The sequence below is a fragment of the Gekko japonicus genome, unplaced genomic scaffold (assembly GCF_001447785.1).
Source record: "Gekko japonicus isolate JY-2015 unplaced genomic scaffold, Gekko_japonicus_V1.1 scaffold281, whole genome shotgun sequence".
In the NCBI taxonomy this organism is placed as follows: Eukaryota; Metazoa; Chordata; class Lepidosauria; order Squamata; family Gekkonidae; genus Gekko; species Gekko japonicus.
Window position 1 is genome coordinate 1169901 of NW_015174281.1, and position 24064 is coordinate 1193964.

Here is a 24064-nt window from a genome sequence, read left to right on the forward strand (position 1 = left end):
AAGATACTGAGAATTGGGGAATAGTTGGTTGAACGATAAACTAAGAACCTCCTTATGCTCTCAAAGGAACCAAGCACAGATAGTAAAGGCTCTGGGAATGGGCACCTTGGAAAGGTTGTGCTTGGGGGGGGGAGGGGGAGGAGGAAGAGGAAGAGGAAGAAGAAGAGGAAGAAGAGGAAGAAGAAGAGGAAGAAGAGGAAGAAGAAGAGGAAGAAGAGGAAGAAGAAGAGGAAGAAGAGGAAGAAGAAGAGGAAGAAGAGGAAGAAGAAGAGGAAGAAGAGGAAGAAGAAGAGGAAGAAGAGGAAGAAGAAGAGGAAGAAGAGGAAGAAGAAGAGGAAGAAGAGGAAGAAGAAGAGGAAGAAGAGGAAGAAGAAGAGGAAGAAGAGGAAGAAGAAGAGGAAGAAGAGGAAGAAGAAGAGGAAGAAGAGGAAGAAGAAGAGGAAGAAGAGGAAGAAGAAGAGGAAGAAGAGGAAGAAGAAGAGGAAGAAGAGGAAGAAGAAGAGGAAGAAGAGGAAGAAGAAGAGGAAGAAGAGGAGGAGGAGGAGGAGGAGATTGGATTTATACCCCGCCCTTCACTACCCGAACATGTCTTAGAGTGGCTTACAAACGCCTCTCCCTTCCCCTCCCCACAACAGATACCCTGTGAGGTAGGTGGGGCTCAGAGAGCTCTTGACAGACACTGCTCTTTTTCAAGGACAGCTCTTATCAGAACTACGGCTTGCCCAAGGTCATCCAGCCAGGTGCAAGTGGAGGAGTGGGGAATCAAACCCGGTTCTTCCAGATTAGAGTCCGCACACTTAAAGGACCAAAGGACATGGGCTAGTCACACACACCAAACAAGCTGCTTACCTGAGGGACTCTGTGCGGTTGATGGACGGCTGGCAGGGTGGAGGAGAAATGTATATTATCGGCTCCTCGGTCACGACCATCAACGCTTTGTTATCTGAAACCGAACGCTTATACCTAGAAGCAAAAACACGCAGAGGAGATGGGAGCTAAGAGAGATGCCTCCACAGATTCCACTGGTGAACTGTCAGAAGCCTGGAAATGAACAGCCATGTCAATACAGGGGCTGCTCAAGGTAATTGTCCCCCTGTGATCCATGAAAAAGGAAGTAAATGCAGTGATCCTCTCTCTCCAACAAGGGGATGAACTGCAAATACCCTGAGTCAGAGCAAGCAAACTGGGGATTAACACTGCAAAAAAAAAAGGGGGTTAACATGGCGAAGAAGCCCCCTAAGTTTTTAATATGCCAGGTTTCTGATCAGTTTTAATTTACTTGTTTTACTGTAAACCACTTTGAACAGTGAGAAAAAAATGTTATATAAATATTGTAAATAAATAAATAGAGGGATGTGGGTACCAGACTCAGCCAAGTAATCTATGTGATCAGAATTAAAACATGCATATTAACAAGTGCTGTAGGAAGATCTATGTTTTATTTCAATTAACAGGAAAACAGGTAGACCAAATAGTCCATCCAAAATTGACTGCTTTCTTCTCAGCATATTCAGGAGATATGCTTCAATTAACAGGAAAAAAATTGGACCAAATAACTCATCAAAAATTGACAACTTTCTTCTTTTTCTTCTTCATCTTCTTCTTCTTGAACATATTCTGAACATATTCAGGAAATACATGATATTTTATACATGGATTGACATCATCAAGAAAACAATATTCAAAAAGCATAACTGGTTACAAAAGACAGTGGTCATTTGAATAATAAGCCTCTGATTTGTCAGATGTAAAGAAACATATATCTACGTCAAATCAACGTAAAACCTAAGTGTTTACTTAACCTAACCTAAATGATAATGGGCAAGGATTCTTCATATCCCAAACAAAAGTATTTTTTACTGATACGAGACTAAAATCTTCTCTGACCCAGACATTGCAAGGTTTTGCCCTTAAGAACTACAGAATCGTGAACTTTGTACCTATTATGTTATCTACTAACAATATCAGACCTACAAGAGGAAAGCCTTCTATATAACAGGCCTTTCTAACATCCTAATAAAATATTACTTAAAAGAGAAATCCATAAAGCCAAGGAAAAATATGAATATGAACAATCAAGAAGGAAAAAACCTATATTAAAAAATTTTTATCTTCCCATTCATACTACACAAGCTTGCTTTGTGTAATTCATTCTATCCTGCTTAAAGAATTGGGAACTTTCTGCCCACAGAAGGAGGGACGGGTGAGTAGGGTTGCCAAATCTGGTTTGGAAAACACCTGGAGACTTTGGGGGTGGAGCCAGGAGAGGGTGGGGAGGGGAGGGGCCTCAGCCTGGTACAGTGCCATAGAGTCTCCCCTTCAAAGCAGCCATTTTCTCCAGGGGAGCTGATCTCTGTCAGCTGGAGATCAGTTGTAAAAGCGGGAGATCCCCAGGCCCCACCTGGAGGCTGGCAACCCTATGGGTGAGGCAAATGGCTGTAGGGGCAAGGGGAGAGAAAGAATGCCCTGGCCAGACCTACTAGGGCTTCCGGGACCCTTCCAAGAGGAAGGGCTGTTTTGTTCTTTCGCACAATAGATGGTTCAGTAGTGACTTGAGGGCAACATGTGTCACTGCCCTGCAGGGAGACCGCCTTTTCACGGCTCTTGGAAACTGCCAACCATCTGACATCACATCCCTTGTTATCTTTGCTCCTTCCCATTCCTCGCTAACTAGTAAAACTTAAGACTGGACACGTCTTGGGGGAAATCACCTGTCCTTGGTACACTGATGTAGATCAATAATATATACTTCACTGCTGGGTGAAGATGTTTTTCAGGGAGTTGGATCCCCCAAACTTGCACAACAAGTGATTTCCAGGAAATCACAGGCACAAGTTGGAAAAGGTTTTAATGATTTTCAGTTTAATGAAAAGATGCACACTTTTCATAATCCCACTTTTTCTCCCCCAAAACAACTTAGAACATGGTTCTCTCCAACTTTGTTTCCTCAGAATAACAATCCTGGGAGGCAAGTTAAGCTGAGAGAAGGTGACTGGCCCAAGGTCACCCAGCAAGCTTTAACAGAAGAAGTGAGGGTTCGAAACCAGGTCTCCCAGGATCCTCCACCATCCCCTGCGCCACGCCCATATGCACAGTGCTTGCAATAATCACAGTAGTAAACATGCATGAACAAGCACAAAACCAAAATCCAAATCAGGACCTTCATTGTGTTGATTCCTGCTATGGTTAATTGCTACTTCTTGCGGTAGTCTTTGCACCACTGCCTGCACAAGTGGAAACGCTCTAAGTACATTTCCCTTCCATCTCACAAATTGCTTTTGAAAAAGATCAAAAACGGAAAAAGATGTTTAGAAACCTTCATCCTAAAGAGGCAGAGGAAAATGAGATTGCCTAGAGAGAACGAAAAAGGGCAAAGAATAAGAGGCCAAGGATAAGACTGACAGCCCCCCTACAGGCAGTGGGGGGGAAGAGAAGAAAGGGCCAGGAGGCGGGAGAGCAGGGTGTCGCAGAAGCTCAGGGACTGTGTGGATGCTATTAAATGTGGCCAGAAAGCAGCTCTTGGAGCCTGGGGAAGAGCAAGCTCAGTGGAATGGAATGTGAATAAGAGGCAGAGCAGAAGAAGTGTGTCTGCGGAGGGGGGGAATCAGGAAGGAACCGTAGGACTAGAAGTGGTGGCCACAGGTATGTACCAAAGACTTCAGGCCAAACCAATGCTCATTTATCAGAAGCACGTACGAGGAGTAGGGTGGAGGATATGGAGAGACAAGACGGATGGAGATGTGGCCATGGAAGGAAGGAAGCAAGCAAGAGATTGGTGTACAGGCTGAAAGTGATAGACAGGGGAAAGCCAGCTCCCTCATGCTGTGTACCTTAGCCCAGGGAGAGGCGGGCAAGAAGGCAGACACAAGAACAGAACCAGGAGGGCTAATAGGAAGGTATCACAAAGCCAGCTGCAGGGATATAGTAGCATTAAACGGAAGGGGGGAGGACAGGAGAGGAGAGTCTGCTGCTCCACCGACCAAAAGTATCCATTGCACAGACCTTGAGCACAAACACACACACACGCAGTTGATGCTTCGAGATGAGACCACATCGGATTTTTGCTGCAAAGACATTACAAACACTCTTGTCTCCCTGCCTGCTTTCCACAACATTCTCCGCGACGTATGCTTTCGGCACATCTGTGGATGGCCATAAAAAGAAAAGGGGAAAAAACCTCTACTGGAAAGGAAAGACTCCAATCAGAGGGAACAAGCCATTAGCTGAAAAAGCCAAACACACAATCTGGAGACGATTAAAGCACGCATCTGCCCGCTGCCTAAAGTAAACCTCTGCAAATGGCCAAGAACATTAGCAGAGAAACAGTGTGACATTGTCCAGGCGGGCCCCAGACAGAGTAGACAGCAGCCGCAGGCTCACATGGAGCATCAGGACCAAATGTGCGCTCAGCGGAGTCCACCAAGGAAGAGATGCTGCTCCGTAAAATGCTCACACGGCCAGACAAAGCAAGAAGGTTCCATCCTCTGTTGGTACTCTAAGCTCGGCTGGAGCTTACTTTGAATTGCCAAGGGGGAGATGGAGATTATCATTGCAGCCACATTACAAAGCACCATAAGCATCCGTTTTAATATTCCTAGTAGCAGGTTTTTCTTTCTGGTGTCCCTCGTTTGACAAGAAGAAGAGGAAGAAGAAGAGGAAGAAGAGGAGGAAGAAGAGGAGGAGGAGGAGGAGATTGGATTTATACCCCGCCCTTCACCATCCAAGGGAATCTCAGAGCGGCTTACAAACTCCTTTCCCTTCCCCTCCCCACAACAGACACCCTGTGACGTAGGTGGGGCTGAGAGAGCTCTTGACAGAAAATGCTCTTTTTCAAGGACAGCTGTGCCAAACCTATGGCTTGCACAAGGTCACCCAGCAGGTGCAAGTGGAGGAGTGGAGAATCAAACCTGGTTCTCCCAGATTAGAGTCAGCGCACTTAACCACTACACCAAACAACTGATGCTGGCAGACAGAATGCACAAAACACACACCTGTAACATCGTAAGAGGCGATGGGTTATGTGGGCATAACTGTGGAAAGTGCATGCTTGTGAGAATGAGAGAGGATGTCTTGGGGCACAGCCGCTGGTCATATTAAAACAGACAACACAACCACCAGGCCACAGAAGTTCCCCACCTCCTCTTAAGAGATCCTCGTCTAGCTAGGACATTTTTACGTGACCCTTCCTCCAAAGAATTCCAAGTGGCATGCGCGTTCATCCATTCCTCACGTTAGTCCCGAAACAACCCTGGGAGGTAGACAGAGAGTGTGGCCTAAGATAAGCCAGTGAATTTCATGGCGGAGTAGGGACTAGAACGGAGGTTTCCCAGACCCTGACATACTAAGCATTACACCACAGTGGCTCGCCTGGGAGACAAGAAGCAAGATCCTTCTGAGTTCTGTATTTGGAGGTACAGAAGATGCTGCACACACCAACCATGCCCCTGCTCAATCCAAGCATTCTGGGGTCCTGTTCTAGAACCTCACTGCATTAAGGCTGGGGCCTAGCCTCGTGAGCTACTCTATGTGCTTGGGCCACAGAGCCATTTTCAGGCAAAAACCCCCAGCCCCAATTTTCCACTGCAAGAAACTGAGGAGTGGGAGGAAAAAAACGACCCCCACCTAGTGATGCTCTAGGAACGTCCCCCTCATCTCTATGTTAAAGTCTCTAGAGACTGGAAGGCAGCCTAGAATGTCATGCAGAAGCGACATTACGTCCTCCCTCAGCTCGGCCCTCCCCAGGCATCACCCTTCAAGTTGCCGAGCATTTGCTGAGGCAGTGCTGGAAAACCTTAGGGCAGAGTTGCCAACCTCCAGGTGGGTCCTGGAGATCCCTTGGAATTACATCTGATCTCCAGGTGACAGAGCTCTGCCCCCTGGAGAAAATGGCTTCTTCGGAAGGTGGAATCTATGACATTATATCTGACTAAGGCCCCACCCCGTACTCCACCACAAAATCTCCAGGAACTTCCCAACCTGGAGCTGGCAACCGTACCTCAGGGCCGTCCAGTCTGAACGCCCCTGAGCAACTGGGAAAGGCTTGGGAGCAGGTAAATAATTCACATTTATAGAGACCTGTCTATGGCCATCTCACGCTCTGCCGATCAATCCTGAACCTCTTGTGACCCCAACTTCTTACAGAACCATGGATAACCAGGTCATCATCGTCAAAGGGGAAACAAAAGACATTCTAATCGTACCATTTATGCGAGCATAAGGGCAAAAATATACGCATGAACAAAGGGTTGGATCCCGAAGAGCGCTTCCATGGGGGCGTGGACTTCTGCTCAGAAAGCATGATTTCCCTACCCACCCTGCAGGAACCTGAAATGACACCTACTGCTGAAGTGGGCATTTGAGGGGGGACATGTCAGCCTCCTGTAAGAGTGGGGAAACCACCCTTTGTGGGCAGAAGTTTTGCAACTACGGAAGCGGTAGCTGGAATCCAAGCCGTAAAGACGCTGGAGACCAGAAGTCAAAGAGAAGAGGTTTTTATGCTTACCCATCGTTCTTCCCGCCACCTGGGTCCTGATGTAAACTTGCTGAGAATTCCAGAAGATGCCTGCTCTGGTGAGAAGAGCCGGCTCGAGACCCAGCCGAGTTGAAACCCCACTCGAACCCACTGAAAGTAAGAGAGAAACGTCAGCTGGATCGCAAAGCTAGGAGCCTGTTACAGCAAAGGATCGAGGTTTATAAGATTATGCAGGTCGAGAAAGAAGTCCTTTTCTCCCTTTCTCACAATACAAGAACTTGTGGGCACTCCATGAAATTGCTGAGCGGTCGGGTTAGAACGGATAAAAGGAAGTACTTCTTCACCCAAAGAGTGATCCATGGAATTCACTGCCACAGGAGGTGGTGGTGGCTACAAGCGTGGACAGCTTTAAGAGGGAATTAGATAAGCATATAGAGCAGAGGTCCATCGGTGGCTAGTAGCCACAAGGTATAGATAGGAACTCACAGGCTGGGGGCAAAGGATGCACTGTATTTGGTGCTTGGGGGGGGGACAACAGTGGGAGGGCTTCTAGTGTCCTGGCCCCACTGATGGACCTCCTGAGGGCACCTGGTGTTTTTGGCCACTGTGTGACAGAGTGTTGGACTAGATGGACCATTGGCCTGATCCAACACTGGCTTCTCTTATGTTCTCTTATGTATGTTCTTATGACTGTTATGTTTAGCCAGTACACCACTGCATGGTGTAGTGGTTAAAGTGTCACACTAGGATCTGGGAAACCCAGGTTCGAATCCTCACTCGTGCCACGGAAGCTCACTCGGTGACCTTGGGCCGGTCACACAATCCTTACGTATGTTCTTATGACTGTTATGTTTAGCCAGTACACCACTGCATGGTGTAGTGGTTAAAGTGTCACACTAGGATCTGGGAAACCCAGGTTCGAATCCTCACTCGTGCCACGGAAGCTCACTCAGTGACCTTGGGCCGGTCACACAGTCTCAGCCGGACCTAACCTCACAGGGTTGTTGTGAGGATAAAACAGAAGAGAGGAGAATGATGTAAGCCTCGTTGCTTAGTTGCAAGTGCTTCCAGTACTAATCTAAGGCAGCTTCCCCTCCCACCAGCGTGGTCATCCTTCACAGAGGCCACAAGATGCTGAGCTGGTTCTCTATTCACAGAATGGTGGTCGTGGTGGTGGTGGTGGGAAATGCTGTCAAGTCGCAGCTGATTCATGACGACCCCTCATGGGGTCTTCAAGGCAAGAGATGTTTAGAGGTGGCTTGCCATTGCCAGTCTCTCCATTGCAGCCCTGGACTTCCTTGGTGGTCTCCCACCTGAACACTTCACCAGGGCCAACTTGGCTTAGCTTCCGAGATCCTGGCGATCAGGCAGGCCTGGGCTCTCTAGGTCAGGGCATTCAGAACGGGCAATCCATCCTTAGCCAAGGCTGATCTAAAGTTTCAGCACAGCTTCTTTAGCAGACTGGCTAAAAGCACGAGCTGCAAAGTTTTGGGTTCAAATCACGTATCAGACAGGCACTTTAGGGGGGGGAATTACCATGCTCTCAACCCCATTTAGGAGCTGCGGTGGCTCAAGTGGTTAAGACGCTGAACTGCAGGCTGTGGAAGGTCGGTAGTTCAGCAGTTCGAGACCCAAGTGCGCCGCATGGCGGAGTGAGCTCCCGTCTCTCGTTCCAGCTCCTGCCAACCTAGCATTTCGAAAGCAAGAAATTGCAAGTAGATAAACAGGTACTACTTCGGTGGGAAGGTAACAGCGTTCCGTGCGCCTTGGTGTTTAGTCATGCCGGCCACATGACCACGGAAACGTCTTCGGACAGCGCTGGCTCTTCGGCTTTGAAACGGAGATGAGCACCGCAACCCTAGAGTCGGACTCGACTGGCTTTCGAGCAAGGGAACCTTTACCTTTACCTTTACCAACCCCATTTGCAGTAGAAGAATTATATCACTCTACACTACATGGTTGGAATGAGTACAGAAATGATGCAAATCGTGCTGAAAGTGCAAAATAAATGCTGCTTCTGGTTGTCTGAGGCAATGCTGTCTGTGTTCCCCACCTGAAATGTTCTAGATTTAGCAAAATTTTTCCCTTTTAGGAGTGCTCCCATGTGGTTTTGTGACTTTCATTAGTGTCTATTTGGATACATTTTAAAATGTTCTTACAGAGTAAAGGTAAAGGTAAAGGTTCCCTTGCTCGAAAGCCAGTCGAATCCGACTCTAGGGTTGCGGTGCTCATCTCCGTTTCAAAGCTGAAGAGCCAGCGCTGTCTGAAGACATTTCCGTGGTCATGTGGCCGGCATGACTAAACACCAAGACGCACGGAACGCTGTTACCTTCCCACCGAAGCGGTACCTATTTATCTACTTGCAATTTCTTGCTTTCAAACTGCTAGGTTGGTAGGAGCTGGAACTAGAGACGGGAGCTCACTCCGTCATGCGGCACCTGGGTCTCGAACTGCTGAACTACCGACCTTCCACAGCCTGAAGTTCAGTGTCTTCACCACTTGAGCCACTGCAGCTCCTTCTTACACAGTACTGATGCTATTTTAAGCATTTTGTGTTGTCTTGTACGCTTCTGTCGGCTAGCGTAGACCCTTTTGCATGAGCCTCTCTGAGCCTCTGGGTCTTCAGTCAGTGGCTTCACACACTGCACAAGATGATTCTGTGGTCTCATTTTCACAATGCCTTCTATTCTCACTCAGTAAATTATACGGGGTGTGGGATCTGGGTTGCTATGCGGTCTTGTCACCCTAGAGCCAAACCCCCACCCCCAAGAAACATACACAAACAGACTTAGGCTCTTTTAAGAAGTATAGCAAACAAACTTGAAGAAAGAGACTGATCCTTCTTACTTACTGCCATCCCAAACTTTAACGTGGTGCGGACATTCTGCTGGCTCCAGGCATGGTTAGCCGATCAGGAGCCAGCCTGGGGAACAAGCACTCCCGCCCCTCCTAAGCGGTTCACCCTGCTTCCATTCCAGCATTAACCATGCATCAACACAAACCATTAACTCCCTCACAGACCATGATTGCAAAGCAAATCAGAAAGTCAGGGCTACACAAGATCCTGGGTTTGCATCAACCATGGCTAGTATCAGTGTACAAGTAAGACAGAACTGTTGGTAATACCACAGAGGGGAAAGGGGTGTGTGCCATGAATGTGCGTGTGCATGGGCTCAAGCAGTTAGGTAGGGATTTATTTATTTATCATATGGCACAGTTACACACAGAGGGCTGCGGTGGCTCAGAGGTTAAGATGCTGATCTGCAGACTGGAAGGTTGGTAGTTCAGCAGTTCGAGACCCTAGTGCCCCATGACGGAGTGAGCTCCTGTCTCTGGCCCCAGCTCCTGCCAACCTAGCAGTTTGAAAGCAAGAAATTGCAAGTTGATAAATAGGTACCACTTCAATGGGAAGGTAAGAGCATTCCGTGCGCCTTGGCATTTAGTCATGCTGGCCACATGACCACAGAGACGTCTTCGGACAGCGCTGGCTCGTCGGCTTGGAAACAGAGATGAGCACCGCCCCCAAGAGTCAGATTCAACTGGCTTTCGAGCAAGGGAAACCTTTACCTTTACCTTTACACACAGGAAGCATATAATAATATAAAACAGGGAACCAAGTTGATACAGCGGGTATGCAGACCGACTGGGCAATCCCGCTAAATACGAATATCTAAATTTTCAATCCACTCAGTCACAGCTGGGGGGAGTTCAGAGAGCTCCATCACGTCAAGCATGATGCTCACATTCCTGTGACAGATGGAAAATAGTTTTGGTGGGCTGCGCCACAATCGCATTTGCGTCCTGGTATTTTGCCCCATTTAAACAACAGGTCTGCCCAACTGCCAAAGCCTGTTCATATTCTGTTAGCCGTCTTCCATACTTTATGTGGCAAGTCAAATCCTGCAGGCCTCTTGTTGGTGTTTATCAGGTTATGGATATCGGGTGGAACTGACTGCACCACACCTTTAAAAGGATATTATAGCTTTGGAAAAAGTGCAGAAAAGGGCAACTCGAATGATAAAAGGGTTGGAACACTTTCCCTATGAGGAAAGGTTAAAGCACTTAGGGCTCTTTAGCTTGGAGAAAAGACGACTGAGGGGTGACATGATCGAGGTTTATAAGATTATGCATGGGAAAGAGCAGGTAAAGAAAGAGGTACTTTTCTCCCTTTCTCACAATACAAGAACTCGTGGGCTTTCGAGCAAGGGAACCTTTACCTTTACCTTTACCAACCCCATTTGCAGTAGAAGAATTATATCACTCTACACTACATGGTTGGAATGAGTACAGAAATGATGCAAATCGTGCTGAAAGTGCAAAATAAATGCTGCTTCTGGTTGTCTGAGGCAATGCTGTCTGTGTTCCCCACCTGAAATGTTCTAGATTTAGCAAAATTTTTCCCTTTTAGGAGTGCTCCCATGTGGTTTTGTGACTTTCATTAGTGTCTATTTGGATACATTTTAAAATGTTCTTACAGAGTAAAGGTAAAGGTAAAGGTTCCCTTGCTCGAAAGCCAGTCGAATCCGACTCTAGGGTTGCGGTGCTCATCTCCGTTTCAAAGCTGAAGAGCCAGCGCTGTCTGAAGACATTTCCGTGGTCATGTGGCCGGCATGACTAAACACCAAGACGCACGGAACGCTGTTACCTTCCCACCGAAGCGGTACCTATTTATCTACTTGCAATTTCTTGCTTTCAAACTGCTAGGTTGGTAGGAGCTGGAACTAGAGACGGGAGCTCACTCCGTCATGCGGCACCTGGGTCTCGAACTGCTGAACTACCGACCTTCCACAGCCTGAAGTTCAGTGTCTTCACCACTTGAGCCACCGCAGCTCCTTCTTACAGAGTACTGATGCTATTTTAAGCATTTTGTGTTGTCTTGTACGCTTCTGTCGGCTAGCGTAGACCCTTTTGCATGAGCCTCTCTGAGCCTCTGGGTCTTCAGTCAGTGGCTTCAGTACTGATGCTATTTTAAGCATTTTGTGTTGTCTTGTACGCTTCTGTCGGCTAGCGTAGACCCTTTTGCATGAGCCTCTCTGAGCCTCTGGGTCTTCAGTCAGTGGCTTCACACACTGCACAAGATGATTCTGTGGTCTCATTTTCACAATGCCTTCTATTCTCACTCAGTAAATTATACGGGGTGTGGGATCTGGGTTGCTATGCGGTCTTGTCACCCTAGAGCCAAACCCCCACCCCCAAGAAACATACACAAACAGACTTAGGCTCTTTTAAGAAGTATAGCAAACAAACTTGAAGAAAGAGACTGAGCCTTCTTACTTACTGCCATCCCAAACTTTAACATGGTGCGGACATTCTGCTGGCTCCAGGCATGGTTTGCCGATCAGGAGCCAGCCTGGGGAACAAGCACTCCCGCCCCTCCTAAGCGGTTCACCCTGCTTCCATTCCAGCATTAACCATGCATCAACACAAACCATTAACTCCCTCACAGACCATGATTGCAAAGCAAATCAGAAAGTCAGGGCTACACAAGATCCTGGGTTTGCATCAACCATGGCTAGTATCAGTGTACAAGTAAGACAGAACTGTTGGTAATACCACAGAGGGGAAAGGGGTGTGTGCCATGAATGTGCGTGTGCATGGGCTCAAGCAGTTAGGAAGGGATTTATTTATTTATCATATGGCACAGTTACACACAGAAGGCTGCGGTGGCTCAGAGGTTAAGATGCTGAGCTGCAGACTGGAAGGTTGGTAGTTCAGCAGTTCGAGACCCTAGTGCCCCGTGACGGAGTGAGCTCCTGTCTCTGGCCCCAGCTCCTGCCAACCTAGCAGTTTGAAAGCAAGAAATTGCAAGTTGATAAATAGGTACCACTTCAATGGGAAGGTAACAGCGTTCCATGCGCCTTGGCGTTTAGTCATGCTGGCCACATGGCCACAGAGAAGTCTTTGGACAGCGCTGGCTCGTCGGCTTGGAAACAGAGATGAGCACCGCCCCCAAGAGTCAGATTCAACTGGCTTTCGAGCAAGGGAAACCTTTACCTTTACACACAGGAAGCATATAATAATATAAAACAGGGAACCAAGTTGATACAGCGGGTATGCAGACCGACTGGGCAATCCCGCTAAATACGAATATCTAAATTTTCAATCCACTCAGTCACAGCTGGGGGGAGTTCAGAGAGCTCCATCACGTCAAGCATGATGCTCACATTCCTGTGACAGATGGAAAATAGTTTTGGTGGGCTGCGCCACAATCGCATTTGCGTCCTGGTATTTTGCCCCATTTAAACAACAGGTCTGCCCAACTGCCAAAGCCTGTTCATATTCTGTTAGCCGTCTTCCATACTTTATGTGGCAAGTCAAATCCTGCAGGCCTCTTGTTGGTGTTTATCAGGTTATGGATATCGGGTGGAACTGACTGCACCACACCTTTAAAAGGATATTATAGCTTTGGAAAAAGTGCAGAAAAGGGCAACTCGAATGATAAAAGGGTTGGAACACTTTCCCTATGAGGAAAGGTTAAAGCACTTAGGGCTCTTTAGCTTGGAGAAACGACGACTGAGGGGTGACATGATTGAGGTTTACAAGATTATGCATGGGAAAGAGCAGGTAGAGAAAGAGGTACTTTTCTCCCTTTCTCACAATACAAGAACCCGTGGGCACTCCATGAAACTGCAGAGCGGTCGGGTTAGAACGGATAAAAGGAAGTACTTCTTCACCCAAAGAGTGATTCACACATGGAATTCACTGCCACAGGAAGTGGTGGCGGCTACAAGCATGGACGGCTTCAAAAGGGAATTAGATAAGCATATGGAGCAGAGGTCCATCAGTGGCTATTAGCCACAAGGTCTAGAGAGAGACTCTGGGGCAAGTGATGCTCTGTCTTCTTGGTGCTTGGGGGGGGGCCAACAGTGGGAGGGCTTCTAATGTCCTGGCCCCAGTGGTGGACCTCCTGATGGCACCTGGTATTTCTGGCCACTGTGTGACACAGAGTGTTGGACTGGATGGGCCTTTGGCCTGATCCAACATTGGCATCTCTCATGTTCTTATGTTTGCAACCATTCATTCCCTAGATTGAAATCTGTGATGGCAGGATTTGTGCAGATCTTATTGCTGGGTATCGGGATCGTAGCCTTGAGAGGCCCGTGTCAGCCATCTCTTTGTGGATGGGCAACTCTCTGTTTTCAATGTTCTTTCTATATTCACAAAGAAGAGCATCTTGTCTTCAGAGATGCGGGGAAGTGATGTGGCACAACGTGGGTAGCCAACGGGTCAGAGTGGATTGCACTGAGTAGGACATCGAGTTTGTGGGCATAGGGGTTGTTGAGCCACACTGGAGCACCGTATTCCGCAGTACTATATACCAACCCCAAAGCTGAGCATCTAAGCGTTATAGCAGAGGCACCCCAAGTTGTACCACATAATTTTTAGGTAGGGAAATTGATAAGAGAATGGGTGTGAGAAACCTCTCAGACGGATTTAGGCTTGGCAAGCAATTTCCGCTCCCCCTGCGACCTGCTGCTGCTACCTCCTTGCTCCCTTGTAGTTAGACAACACAGTCCGGTGCCACCACTTTAGAGAAGCCATCATTGCAAACACAGCCCACCTCTAACCTTCTAATATCACGCCTCCTTCTCGATCGCCCACAGAATAACGACTGATGGAAGAGGCTGCAGAAGGACAGAGAGCCAGTGCAAACACAGCACTGAACTTAGAGCAGGGAGACAAAAGTCCAAATCCACAGTCGCAAAGACCACGCCTTGGCCCCATCACATATTCTCTCTCTCTCAGCGTAACCCGCCTAACAGGGTTGTTATGAGGATAAAATGGGTAAGGGAAGAGAGAGAAAACGAGAACGCAACCAAGTGTGCCCTGCCTTTGAAGGGAGCAGAATGAAAATATATAAATCATCTGCAGCTCCCCTTTCATGAGCCAACTGAGATTCAAAGAGGCATCACAGAGAGAGAGCCGGCTGCCTTGTGGCAGTGGGGGTGGGAAGAGATGTTGATCTCCTGTCCGCAATGGCTTTGTCAGCAAGGAACAAACTTGCTCCAGGAGACCTGGTGCTCTGCTGTTATTCTCTTTCCCTGGGCCACGTGTCAGCGATAAATTAGAAAGCCATCTCCAACCAGCGAGGCTTAACTGGATTTGATTTGTAAATCTGGCAACAAAACAAACCCTGCGCACTTAAAATGCCAGGATTTCTCCCCTCTCTCTCTCTTTGGTTAAAGCTAAATTGTACAGTAACTGCTCTACTGCCGCCAAGAGTGATATCATACGAAACACATGCCTGGTAATAAAAGTTTTCTGAGGACAGAATCACATCTTGGAATCAGAGCTGGGAGGCTTCCAGCAGCACAAAGCAGGGGGGGGGGGAGAGAACAGACACAGCTGGCCAGTGCCAGGGAGCAGAGTGCCCTTCCCCTCCCCACAAACACCACAAACACCAGCTTCGGCCCGCTGAGTTCCTTGCTAATTCCTTTGCATCAAGCCCCATCTACTGGACCGTTCTGGAAAGAAGAATCAGAATCCATATGGACAGAGGCGGGCAACAGATAGCTTGGTGTTGGCAGGGACCAATCCTAGGACACCGTCGTAAGCAGTGATCCCTCTAAGCTGAGTTGGTGTGAGCTAGCTCATAGTTTTTTTAGACTCCAGCTCACACATTTTTGTCTTGGCTCAGGAAGGATGGCTCCAGAGCAAAATAAGTCATGCAGCAGCCAAATCACCTGCTCACAACTTGAATGCCAGTAGCTCACAAAGTAGAATTTTTGCTCACAGGACTCCACATTTAGAGGGAGCCTTGGTCGTAAGTCAGAGCAGGTTGATGAGAGCTGGTAGCAAAAAAGGAGGGTGCCAATGCACTGCAAGGGTTCAGTGTGCTGCCAACCACGATCGGTGCAGGAGATGATGGGGCATCTCCTCCCAGGCAGGCACAGCTGCCGGCTGGATCCAAGCCAAGCCCCGGTGGTGACGGGGAAGTGGCTTCGGTTGGACCCAGCCAGCGGCAAGACCAGATGGGTGAGCCTTGCTCGAGGCACCAGAACCACCTAGAACAGGCCTGTAGACTTAACCCCTCGCTTTGCTACTGCGAGGTCTGTCACTGTCTGCTTTAAGGGGATTTGTGAATGCCAGAGACAGACTGGGATAACTGCTGACTGCATGTCCGTGAACAGGAGCATGACCATGTGCCCCGGTATGCTTTGGTACAATCGGAGATCTCTTGCACTGGGGAAGAACTATCACAAATAGCCTGCAAAGACTACTAATATCCAGCAGAGGAAGTCCAGGAAAACTGGAAAGCAAGCTCACTGTGTGTGTGTGTGTGTGTGTGTGTGTGTGTATTTTTTTATATTGTGTGCGTGTGTGTGTGTGTGTGTGTGTGTACTTGCATGCCTGGGAGTCACGGTTGACATCTGGCAACCCCTAGTGGGGTTTGGATGTTTTTCAGAGAGGAGGCTTGCTATTGCCTGCCTCTGCGTCCCGACTAGCCCTGGTATTCCTTGGAGGTCTCCCATCCAAATACTTGCCAGGGTCGGCCCTGCTTAGCTTCTGAGATATGATGAGATCAGGCTTGCCTTGCCTGTCCAGGTCAGGGCAAAGACAGCTCACTATTGATGACTTTCAGCCGATGCCTATCCTGGTAAAGGCAACCACTGGTTTGCATTCCCAAAGCTCCAAGTTGTACTCACACGGTAACATCAGCATGTACGGTCCTGTACAGCCTTGCAGGGAGCAAAGTAAAAGGGACCTTACATTTCAAATGAACAAACTATCCAAATGTTAATTTGGAGGGGGGGTGGCAAGATCAGTAGAGCTTAAAACACAAAATACTATTTGCATGGGCGTAGAGCCTAAGCAACAGGAGTGGAGCTGCATGAGAAGACAGCAACTCCCTCCCTCCCACTGCAGCTTTTTGTGCTCCTGCAGGCTCACAGACTTGCGGGAACAGTGCAGGGGGAATATGGGGTGGGGGGAATCAGGAGAAATTACCCTTCCCTCCTCTGCCAATGAAAACGCTGTTCTGTAGGCAGATGCGCTGTTATACCAACAGAACAGCAATTCAAGATCGAAGCTACCATTTCTTTTAGTGCCGTAGAAGAATATCAAAAGTCACTGTTGGATCCGGGGTGACATATAGAAAGCCCATTCCTGATAATGTCACACCCTAGAGCTAGAGCAGTGGCCTTCAAGCCACCTACCATCAACAAGCCCTACCGTTATGGACTTTAAATAGCAGGGAGCCCCTGCTTGGCTGCTGGGCAACCAACCGTACAGTTTCACAAGTCCCACAGAGAACAGTCGGTGCAAAATGCCACTCAAGCCTATTGGGTCTCACCGGTCACCCATATGAAATGAGTATGGGAAAGCAAGAACAGACCTGCGCCGGGGAAGATTACTAATGGAGGAGAAACCAATCTTGGAAGGTGCCTGTCCATCATTGCTGATCTCCTCATGGAGGCTTTCCAGGTGAACAACTAAGGACCTCAGAGATTCTGGTCACCACACCTCAGAAAGAACATTATAGCATTGGAAAAAGCACAGAAAAGGGCAACTAGAATGACAAAAGGGTTGGAATACTTTCCCTGTGAAGGACGGTTAAAGCACTTGGGGCTCTTTAGCTTAGAGAAACGACGACTGAGGGGTGACATGATCGAGGCTTACAAGATTATGCAGAGCAAGTAGAGAAAGAGGTACTTTTCTCCTTTTCTCACAATACAAAAACTCGTGGGCACTCAATAAAACTGCTGAGCAGTCGGGTTAGAACAGATAAAAGGAAGTGCTTCTTCACCCAAAGAGTGATTAACACATGGAATTCACTGCCACAGGAGGCGGTGGTGGCTACACTCAAGAGGGAAATGGATAAATATATGGAGCAGAGGTCCATCAGTGGCTATTAGCGGCAGAATCTGGGCGGAAAGTGCATCATGGTGGCGCGGCGGCGCGGCACGGCAGAGCCAGTAGGACATGAGCAGGAGCTGCAGCTGGCGCGCACCCGCGCACACGGATGAGTCCACCAGAGGGAGTCGCTCTATCAAAGACCTGCTCCAAAAAATGCGTCAGGAGGTGGAACGCCCGAGAATAACAACACCCGGAACCCCGCTTGAAAAAAGAGCCGATCAACGACAACGGAGCCCTGCTGCCTGGGTGCCGGTAGGCAGTCACTTCCCCCATATAATGTGGCCCTAGATAGGTAATTAACAGTGTATGTAAACCGCTCAGAGACCCTTCGGGGTTAGAGCGGTATAGAAACTGAAAGTTAAATAAAAATTCTCAGTCTGAGGCAAGTATTCTTGGTGCTTGGAGGGGGGGGCAAGAGTGGGAGGGCTCCTAGTGTCCTGGCCCCACTGCTGGATCTCCTGATGGCCCCTGGTATTTTTGGCCACTGTGCGACAGAGTGTTGGACTGGATGGGCCACTGGCCTGATCCAACATTGGCTTCTCTTATATTCTTATGAGATCTTAGAAACACGTTATGAACATCATGCCCTAGACTGATCAAAAAAAGGGAACCTAGGTCAGTGTTCTCAATGGCTATTATAGGGCAATGCAGACGGACTGCCATCTGGGGGATGGCTGAGAGGGCGCAAAACTTCCTTCACTTCATAATCAGGACCAGGAAGACCCATCCCTTCATGGGGACAAAAGCCTTCTTGTCACTCCTCCTTCTGGGTGGCCCAGATACCACCAACAGCTCCCCTCCACCCCGAACAGCCCCAGGGTTAGAAGAGAAGCATTGTGCTTCTTGTGCTCCCTCACTGCAAACCAGAAAGAGGCATGGAGGAGGACATCATGAATGGGATCACAAGGTGTGGGAGATTCTGTGGAATACTAAAGGTGCAATAATAAAGAGAACAATCAGAACTTCCTATGCCTGTCTCTTACGGGTTTGACACTAAATGGCTATGTTGGGGGGGGGTCATAAAAGACAAAAGGCAGGAATGTTGTTGTTGTTCAGTCGCACAGTCGAGTCCGACTCTTCGCGACCCCATGGACAATCTCCCGCCAGGCTCTCCTGTCTTCCGCCGTCCTCCGAAGTTGGCTCAATTTCATGTTCGTTGCATCGCTGACACTGTCTAACCATCTCATCCTTTGCCGTCCCCGTCTTCTTTGACCTTCAATCTTTCCCAGCATCAGGGTCTTTTCCAGTGAGTGCTCCCTTCTCATTTGGTGGCCAAAGTATTTGAGCTTCAGTTTCATTATCTGGCCTTCCAGGGAACAGTCAGGGTTGATTTCTTTGAGGATTGACTGATTTGTTCTTCTTGCAGTCCAAGGGACTCTCAAGAGTCTTCTCCAGCACCATAGTATGAAAGAATCTATTCTTCGGCGCTCGGACTTCCTTATAGGAATACATATTTTTAATAAATCATATTAGTGGCCCTGTAACAGTGGCTTGAGGAAAAAAACAACAGGGTCCAGAGCAGGGGTCGGTTGGAGCCGGAGCGCACAGGAGCGGCAATCCGGGAGTGAGGACCCCAGGAGGCAGGCACATGACAGAGCCCTGCCCCCTGCTTTCAGCTGCCCATCTAAGGTGCGGGCTCGTCCCGGCACACCGCAGCTGCGGGGGGCGTGGACGAGCCATGGAGGGGGAGGCGGTTTAAACTGCCTCTCCTTCCATCTAAGGTGCCGGCTTGCCTGTGCGCCCCGCAGCCGCAGGACACGCGGGGCAAGCCATGGAAGGGGAGGGGGCTTAAACGTCCTCCCATTCCATCTAAGGTGCTGGCTCGCCCGTGCACCCCACAGCTGCGGGACGCGTGGGCATGCCATGGACAGGGAGGGGGTTTAAACCGCCTTCCCTTCCATCTGATGCCAGGGGGTGTGGCATATGGAAATAAGTTATGATAATGAGTTATGCTAATGAGCTTCTGCACCTCTTTTTCTACGAAATGACCCCTGGTCCAGAGCAAAGAAACAATGGGTACCAAAAACATCCTTTCTTTAAGAACAAGCAGGATAAAAACACATTTCTTAACAGCAGTCATGGGAAGCAAAAGGTTTCAAAAGCAGAGGTACAGAAAGATATCCTATGATTTTCATTCTGATTCTTCAACAGCTGAGGGTTAAGGGTTTGTCTCCCCTTTCCTAGAATCTTCACCCCCACCTCATTATCCCCATCCTGGAAAGGCATTAACATCCACCACAACTAAAGACAAGAAGTCAGAGTAAGACAATGTGTTGTGCTCTGGAGCCTAGAAAAACGTTTCCTTGCCAGAGAACCAGTGTGCGTGGTTTCCCCCCACCCAGACTCAACAACAGTCTCCAAGATGATCAAAAGTTCACAGCCACAGCTTCAACCCAAATCAAACAACAGCAGGAGATACCAAGAACTGGCTCTGGCCTGTCCCTGGAGTATTCCTGCCTGAAGATCCAGGCTCTCGGAAGGCACAGAGAGGAGTCTTACCTTAGTCTGTCGTAATTCAGCATTACGAAAGCTAGCAGCACCATCACGCAGAGAGCTCTTCTCTTCGGAGGTGAGGCTTTGAGACTCTGGTTCTGGAGACAGACAAAATTAGGAAAATAAAAATTAAACAGAGGCCGAAATTTTACCGTCACTTTCAAACCTTAGGGTTGTGGTTGATGCGCGCACGTCACAATTTAATGCTGATTTAATGCTGTTTGTATCCCTCACGCCTGAGAAAAGTCCCTGGGGAAACAGGCGCTCTGGTGCCTGACATGGAGCACCGGCAACATGACCGCAAGACCCCAACACATGCTCCCTGTCAGAGAGTCATCCGAGAGTCTTGGCGGGGAGCCCCGAGGGTGGCAAGAGGCAGCCACCAGCCACATTCCCCAAAGCTGTTTTTGCAAGTCCGGAAAACTGCCTATTTACAACCTGAACTGAAGGTGAGCTAAAGGGCAAGGATCAGGAAGGCTAAGATTGCCTAGCAGTACAGAGCAAGAAGATGGTCCTATCATGCTACCGACAGCCAGGCCCCCCCAAACACGCAGTTATCGGATCACAGTGAGAACGGGACACAGGAGGCAAACAGAAGCGGAATCCACCAAAGTGGAAGGCTAAAATGGCCGCCTGAACAGACTCCTGAATCCAGATTCTGTTACCAGCACCCGGAACACCACGCGTGCAACAGCCACCAACCTCCACTGCCAAGTCACCCAGCTGCCTCTTTAGGGTGCCGTTCTCTCTCCTGAGGCGATCGTTCTCCAGCAAGGCTGACTTCAGCCTCTCCTCCAAGCCCAGCAGGTATTCTTTTTTCTTCCGGCGCGACTGACAGGCCGATTCCCGGTTTTTTATCATGCGCTGCTGCCGTCTCAGAACGTTCACCTGCAGAAGAGGACAAAGAAGCTGGCTGGGCACCCCAGAATCTTGCTCTACTCCCAGGAGCCAACTAGAAGACACCCCGGCGAGCGCCTCAAGGCAACAGGGACTTATCCAGACCAACTTCTCAGGGCTCATTGGCGTGAAGGGGCCAGGCACTGGAAGCAGCCTTGGGCCTTTGCTAACCTCAGTGATTGTCCCGTCCCCCCCCCCCCCCCGGGCCCCCCCCGCGGGGGGCGGGGGGGGGCGGGACTCTAATCTGGGAGAACCTGGTTTGATTCCCCACTCCTCCACTTGCAGCTGCTGGAAGACCTTGGGTAAGCCATAGTTCTGTCAGAGCTGTCCTTGAAAGGGCAGTTCTTGAGAGAGCTCTCTGAGCCCCACCTGACTCACGGGGTGTCTGTTGTGGGGAGGGGAAGGGAAAGGGGTTTGTAAGCCGCTCTGAGACTCCAAGTGAAGGGCGGGGTATAAATCCAATCTCATCTTCTCTTCTTCTTCTTCTTCTACTGCTCCAAGACAAAGTGGGCTTGTTCAAATAAGAGAATCCACAGGCAAACCTGGCCTAGTCCTTCCTGAAGCAGGGAACCCTCCTCTGGGTGGCTGGAAACCATTTAGCAAGTGGTGTGGGCTCTCAAATATGCCTCCCTACAGTCCCCTGCTCCTTTCTGCTCCCAGTCAGGGTGAAGACTAGCCCATTCGCTTACCGACACACCAGTTTGCTACATACAAACCTGCAAGCCCCTCACCATGCTCCGGTTTGCTACCTCTGAGAGAATAAGGCCTCCTGTTGCCCAGCACTCACTGAAGGAGCACAGACATTTGTCTGGTAAATGGGGGAGGCAGGACACGGACCTAGTTTCTGAAGTGTGCTCAGGTCTCAGTAAATTTCATTCACTGCCACAGTCTATGTGGTGTGCCTTCATTAAGGGAGCGAGATGGCAACACATCTTTCAGAAGAGACATCCGTTCCACCAAGCACCCAGTGGAAACTCCTGCACTTTTGCTTCTTCCAAATAAGTGGATCTCGCTCATTCAGAAACCGTTTTCTGCCACTTCACCAGCACTAAGAGGCCTAACTTGACACATCCAGGGAGAGATGCCATCCATGAAATATTCAATATTCCATGGTTACCCTGGGCAAAGCCCTCTTATGCAGATATTCTTCAGCAGAAGCAAGATGGCATGTACTTTTTCCTTCTTTTAACCCACAGATTTTTAAATACTAAGCACAACTTCTAGTTTCAGGTACCTTGAGCTTATCCTCCAATGTGGATGGGGTGGTTTTAATTCAAACATGGTTTACTTTCCCTTTATTTTCATGCATCTTTCTATTATGCCTTCTTGTGTTTCTTGCTTTACATCTGCTGTTTTCACGTGTTGCGTTAATAAAGACTTTAATTCACTGAAGTCAGCAAGGCATTTTTCTAATTTAGATTATCTAGCCTCTAAACCCTTTCCAGTAGCCCCTATTTTTGCACGTTGGTCTTTGCACCAAGGGAGACAGCTGAGAGTGAAACACTAATCTAATATTTTCCATCAGCAGACTCTTCTCTCTCTCTCCAACTGAGCTCTGGGAGGGGGTTGCATGTCTTTGTATGGACTTCATGATCTAATATTAAATTTAGCTAAGCAAGAGACAATTACGCAGGATTATCTAATTTGCTATAATTCCATTGCCATAATCTAATTACATTTTAAGAGCAACGGACAGAACTAACAAAACCGCATGTGCTGTTTTCCAGCAGGGCGCAGGATATTAGTCAAAACAAAACAAAACAAAGCTTTTACCACCAGCAGATTAAACAATGGGAAAACAATCTGCTTGAATGGGAAGGTGCTGACAGTAACGGTCATTCACAGAGTATGGGCATTTCCCTGTGAGAGAACTGGGAATTAGGTGGAAGCTCATCTAGTTCTCACCTACTTTTCAAACTTCTGCTTTGATTTTTACCTGGTTGCCAGCTACCAAAGTTTGGCAGGTGAACAATGGGAGGAAAAGCAGTGATTCCTTGGAGTTGATTCCCTGCGTGTTGAGAAGCCTTTGGAGGGAGCACAGTGTGGCTCCCCCATACTAACTGCACCCACTGTTCAAGTACAGTAGCACAACAAGACAAAGTAGCACAACAAGGCTTAAGTAGCACAACAGGACTTAAGTAGGTTTAGCAAGGGGAAGCAAAGGGACTCAAGAGCAGTAACGCTGGGATTCCTGGATAGGGGAGAGCACTTACACTATCATTCCCAATATTACTGTGATCTGTCCCCTGCCCTGCATGGCACAGAAGGGCCTGGATGCTGCTGGGCCAAGAAAACAAACAAGAACATTTTAAGATCTCTACCTACCCCTCCCTGCAAGCCTCGCCGACTGTTCAGGGGTTATTTATTTTTATTCCCCCAAGGAGCTAAGGGTGGCACACGTGGCTCTCCCCACCTCTGTTTTATCCTTGCAACAACCCTGTTGGGTGGGTCAGGCTGCAACTGTGTGAATGTTCCCTCTAAGCTGTGGAGTCCTCTGAGCAGAAATTCTACTTTGTGAGCCACTGACATTAAAGTTGTGAGCAGGTGATTTGGCCACTGCATAAACTAGTTTGCTCTGGAGCCCTCCTTCCTGAGCTAAGAGAAAAATGTGTGAGCCGGAGGCTAAAAAACTGTGAGCTAGCTCATACTAACTCAGCTTAGAGGGAACACTGGTGACGGGTCCAAGGTAACCCAGCAAGCGCCCACGGAAGAGTGGAGATTCGAACCTAGGTCTCCTAGATCCTATTCTGACACTCTGACTGCCATAGCACGCTGACCCTAACCAAGAAAGGCTCTCCGCCCAGCTAACTAACTGCCTAACACACTATTAGAAAAGACACCTTTACACACTTATATCCTATTTTGACATATTTATTGCTTTACTGTCCTTTTCTCCCTTAATTAAATCAAAACAACGGCTGACCTTATAACCTTAGCTTGTTATTTAGTTTTGTCTTTGCATATCTTACAACACCTTCATCGTGTTACATGCTAATTTGCTGTTCAGCCTCTGTCTAGAAGTCTGAACTCTACCTTCCATTTCAGTGTATTTGAAAAAATGTGCCGTGCACACGAAAGCTCATACCTTGAATAAAGCTTTGCTGGTCTTGAAGGTGCCCCACTGGACTGTAAATTTCTTACACTACCAGTGAAAGAGCATTATTTCAAAGACTGTTCCCAGCGTGGCATAGCAAATGGTGGTGGCGGGGAGCTGAGAAATGCTAAGGACGGGGAAGGGAGCCAGAGCTGGAGCTTCCTTAGACAGAGCCAGATCCATAAATATAATGGCGTGTACAGAGTCAGAACCTAAAAAGGTTAGTCAAGAATAGCAGAGGGCCAGCTCTA

The 24064-nt window shown here is 48.5% G+C and overlaps 1 protein-coding gene across 1 annotated transcript in view; it reads right to left on the reverse strand.

The window, feature by feature from the left end:
• The window catches only part of ATF6 (activating transcription factor 6), a 120423-nt gene that overhangs the window by 79017 nt on the left and 17342 nt on the right, over nt 1-24064 (reverse strand). Inside the window, exons 8-11 of the mRNA XM_015423852.1 lie at nt 20525-20710; nt 19829-19920; nt 6503-6622; nt 850-963 (exon numbers count right to left, since the gene is read on the reverse strand). Of these exons, the coding sequence (XP_015279338.1) occupies nt 850-963; nt 6503-6622; nt 19829-19920; nt 20525-20710 (512 nt within the window). The remainder of the gene's footprint in view (nt 1-849; nt 964-6502; nt 6623-19828; nt 19921-20524; nt 20711-24064) is intronic.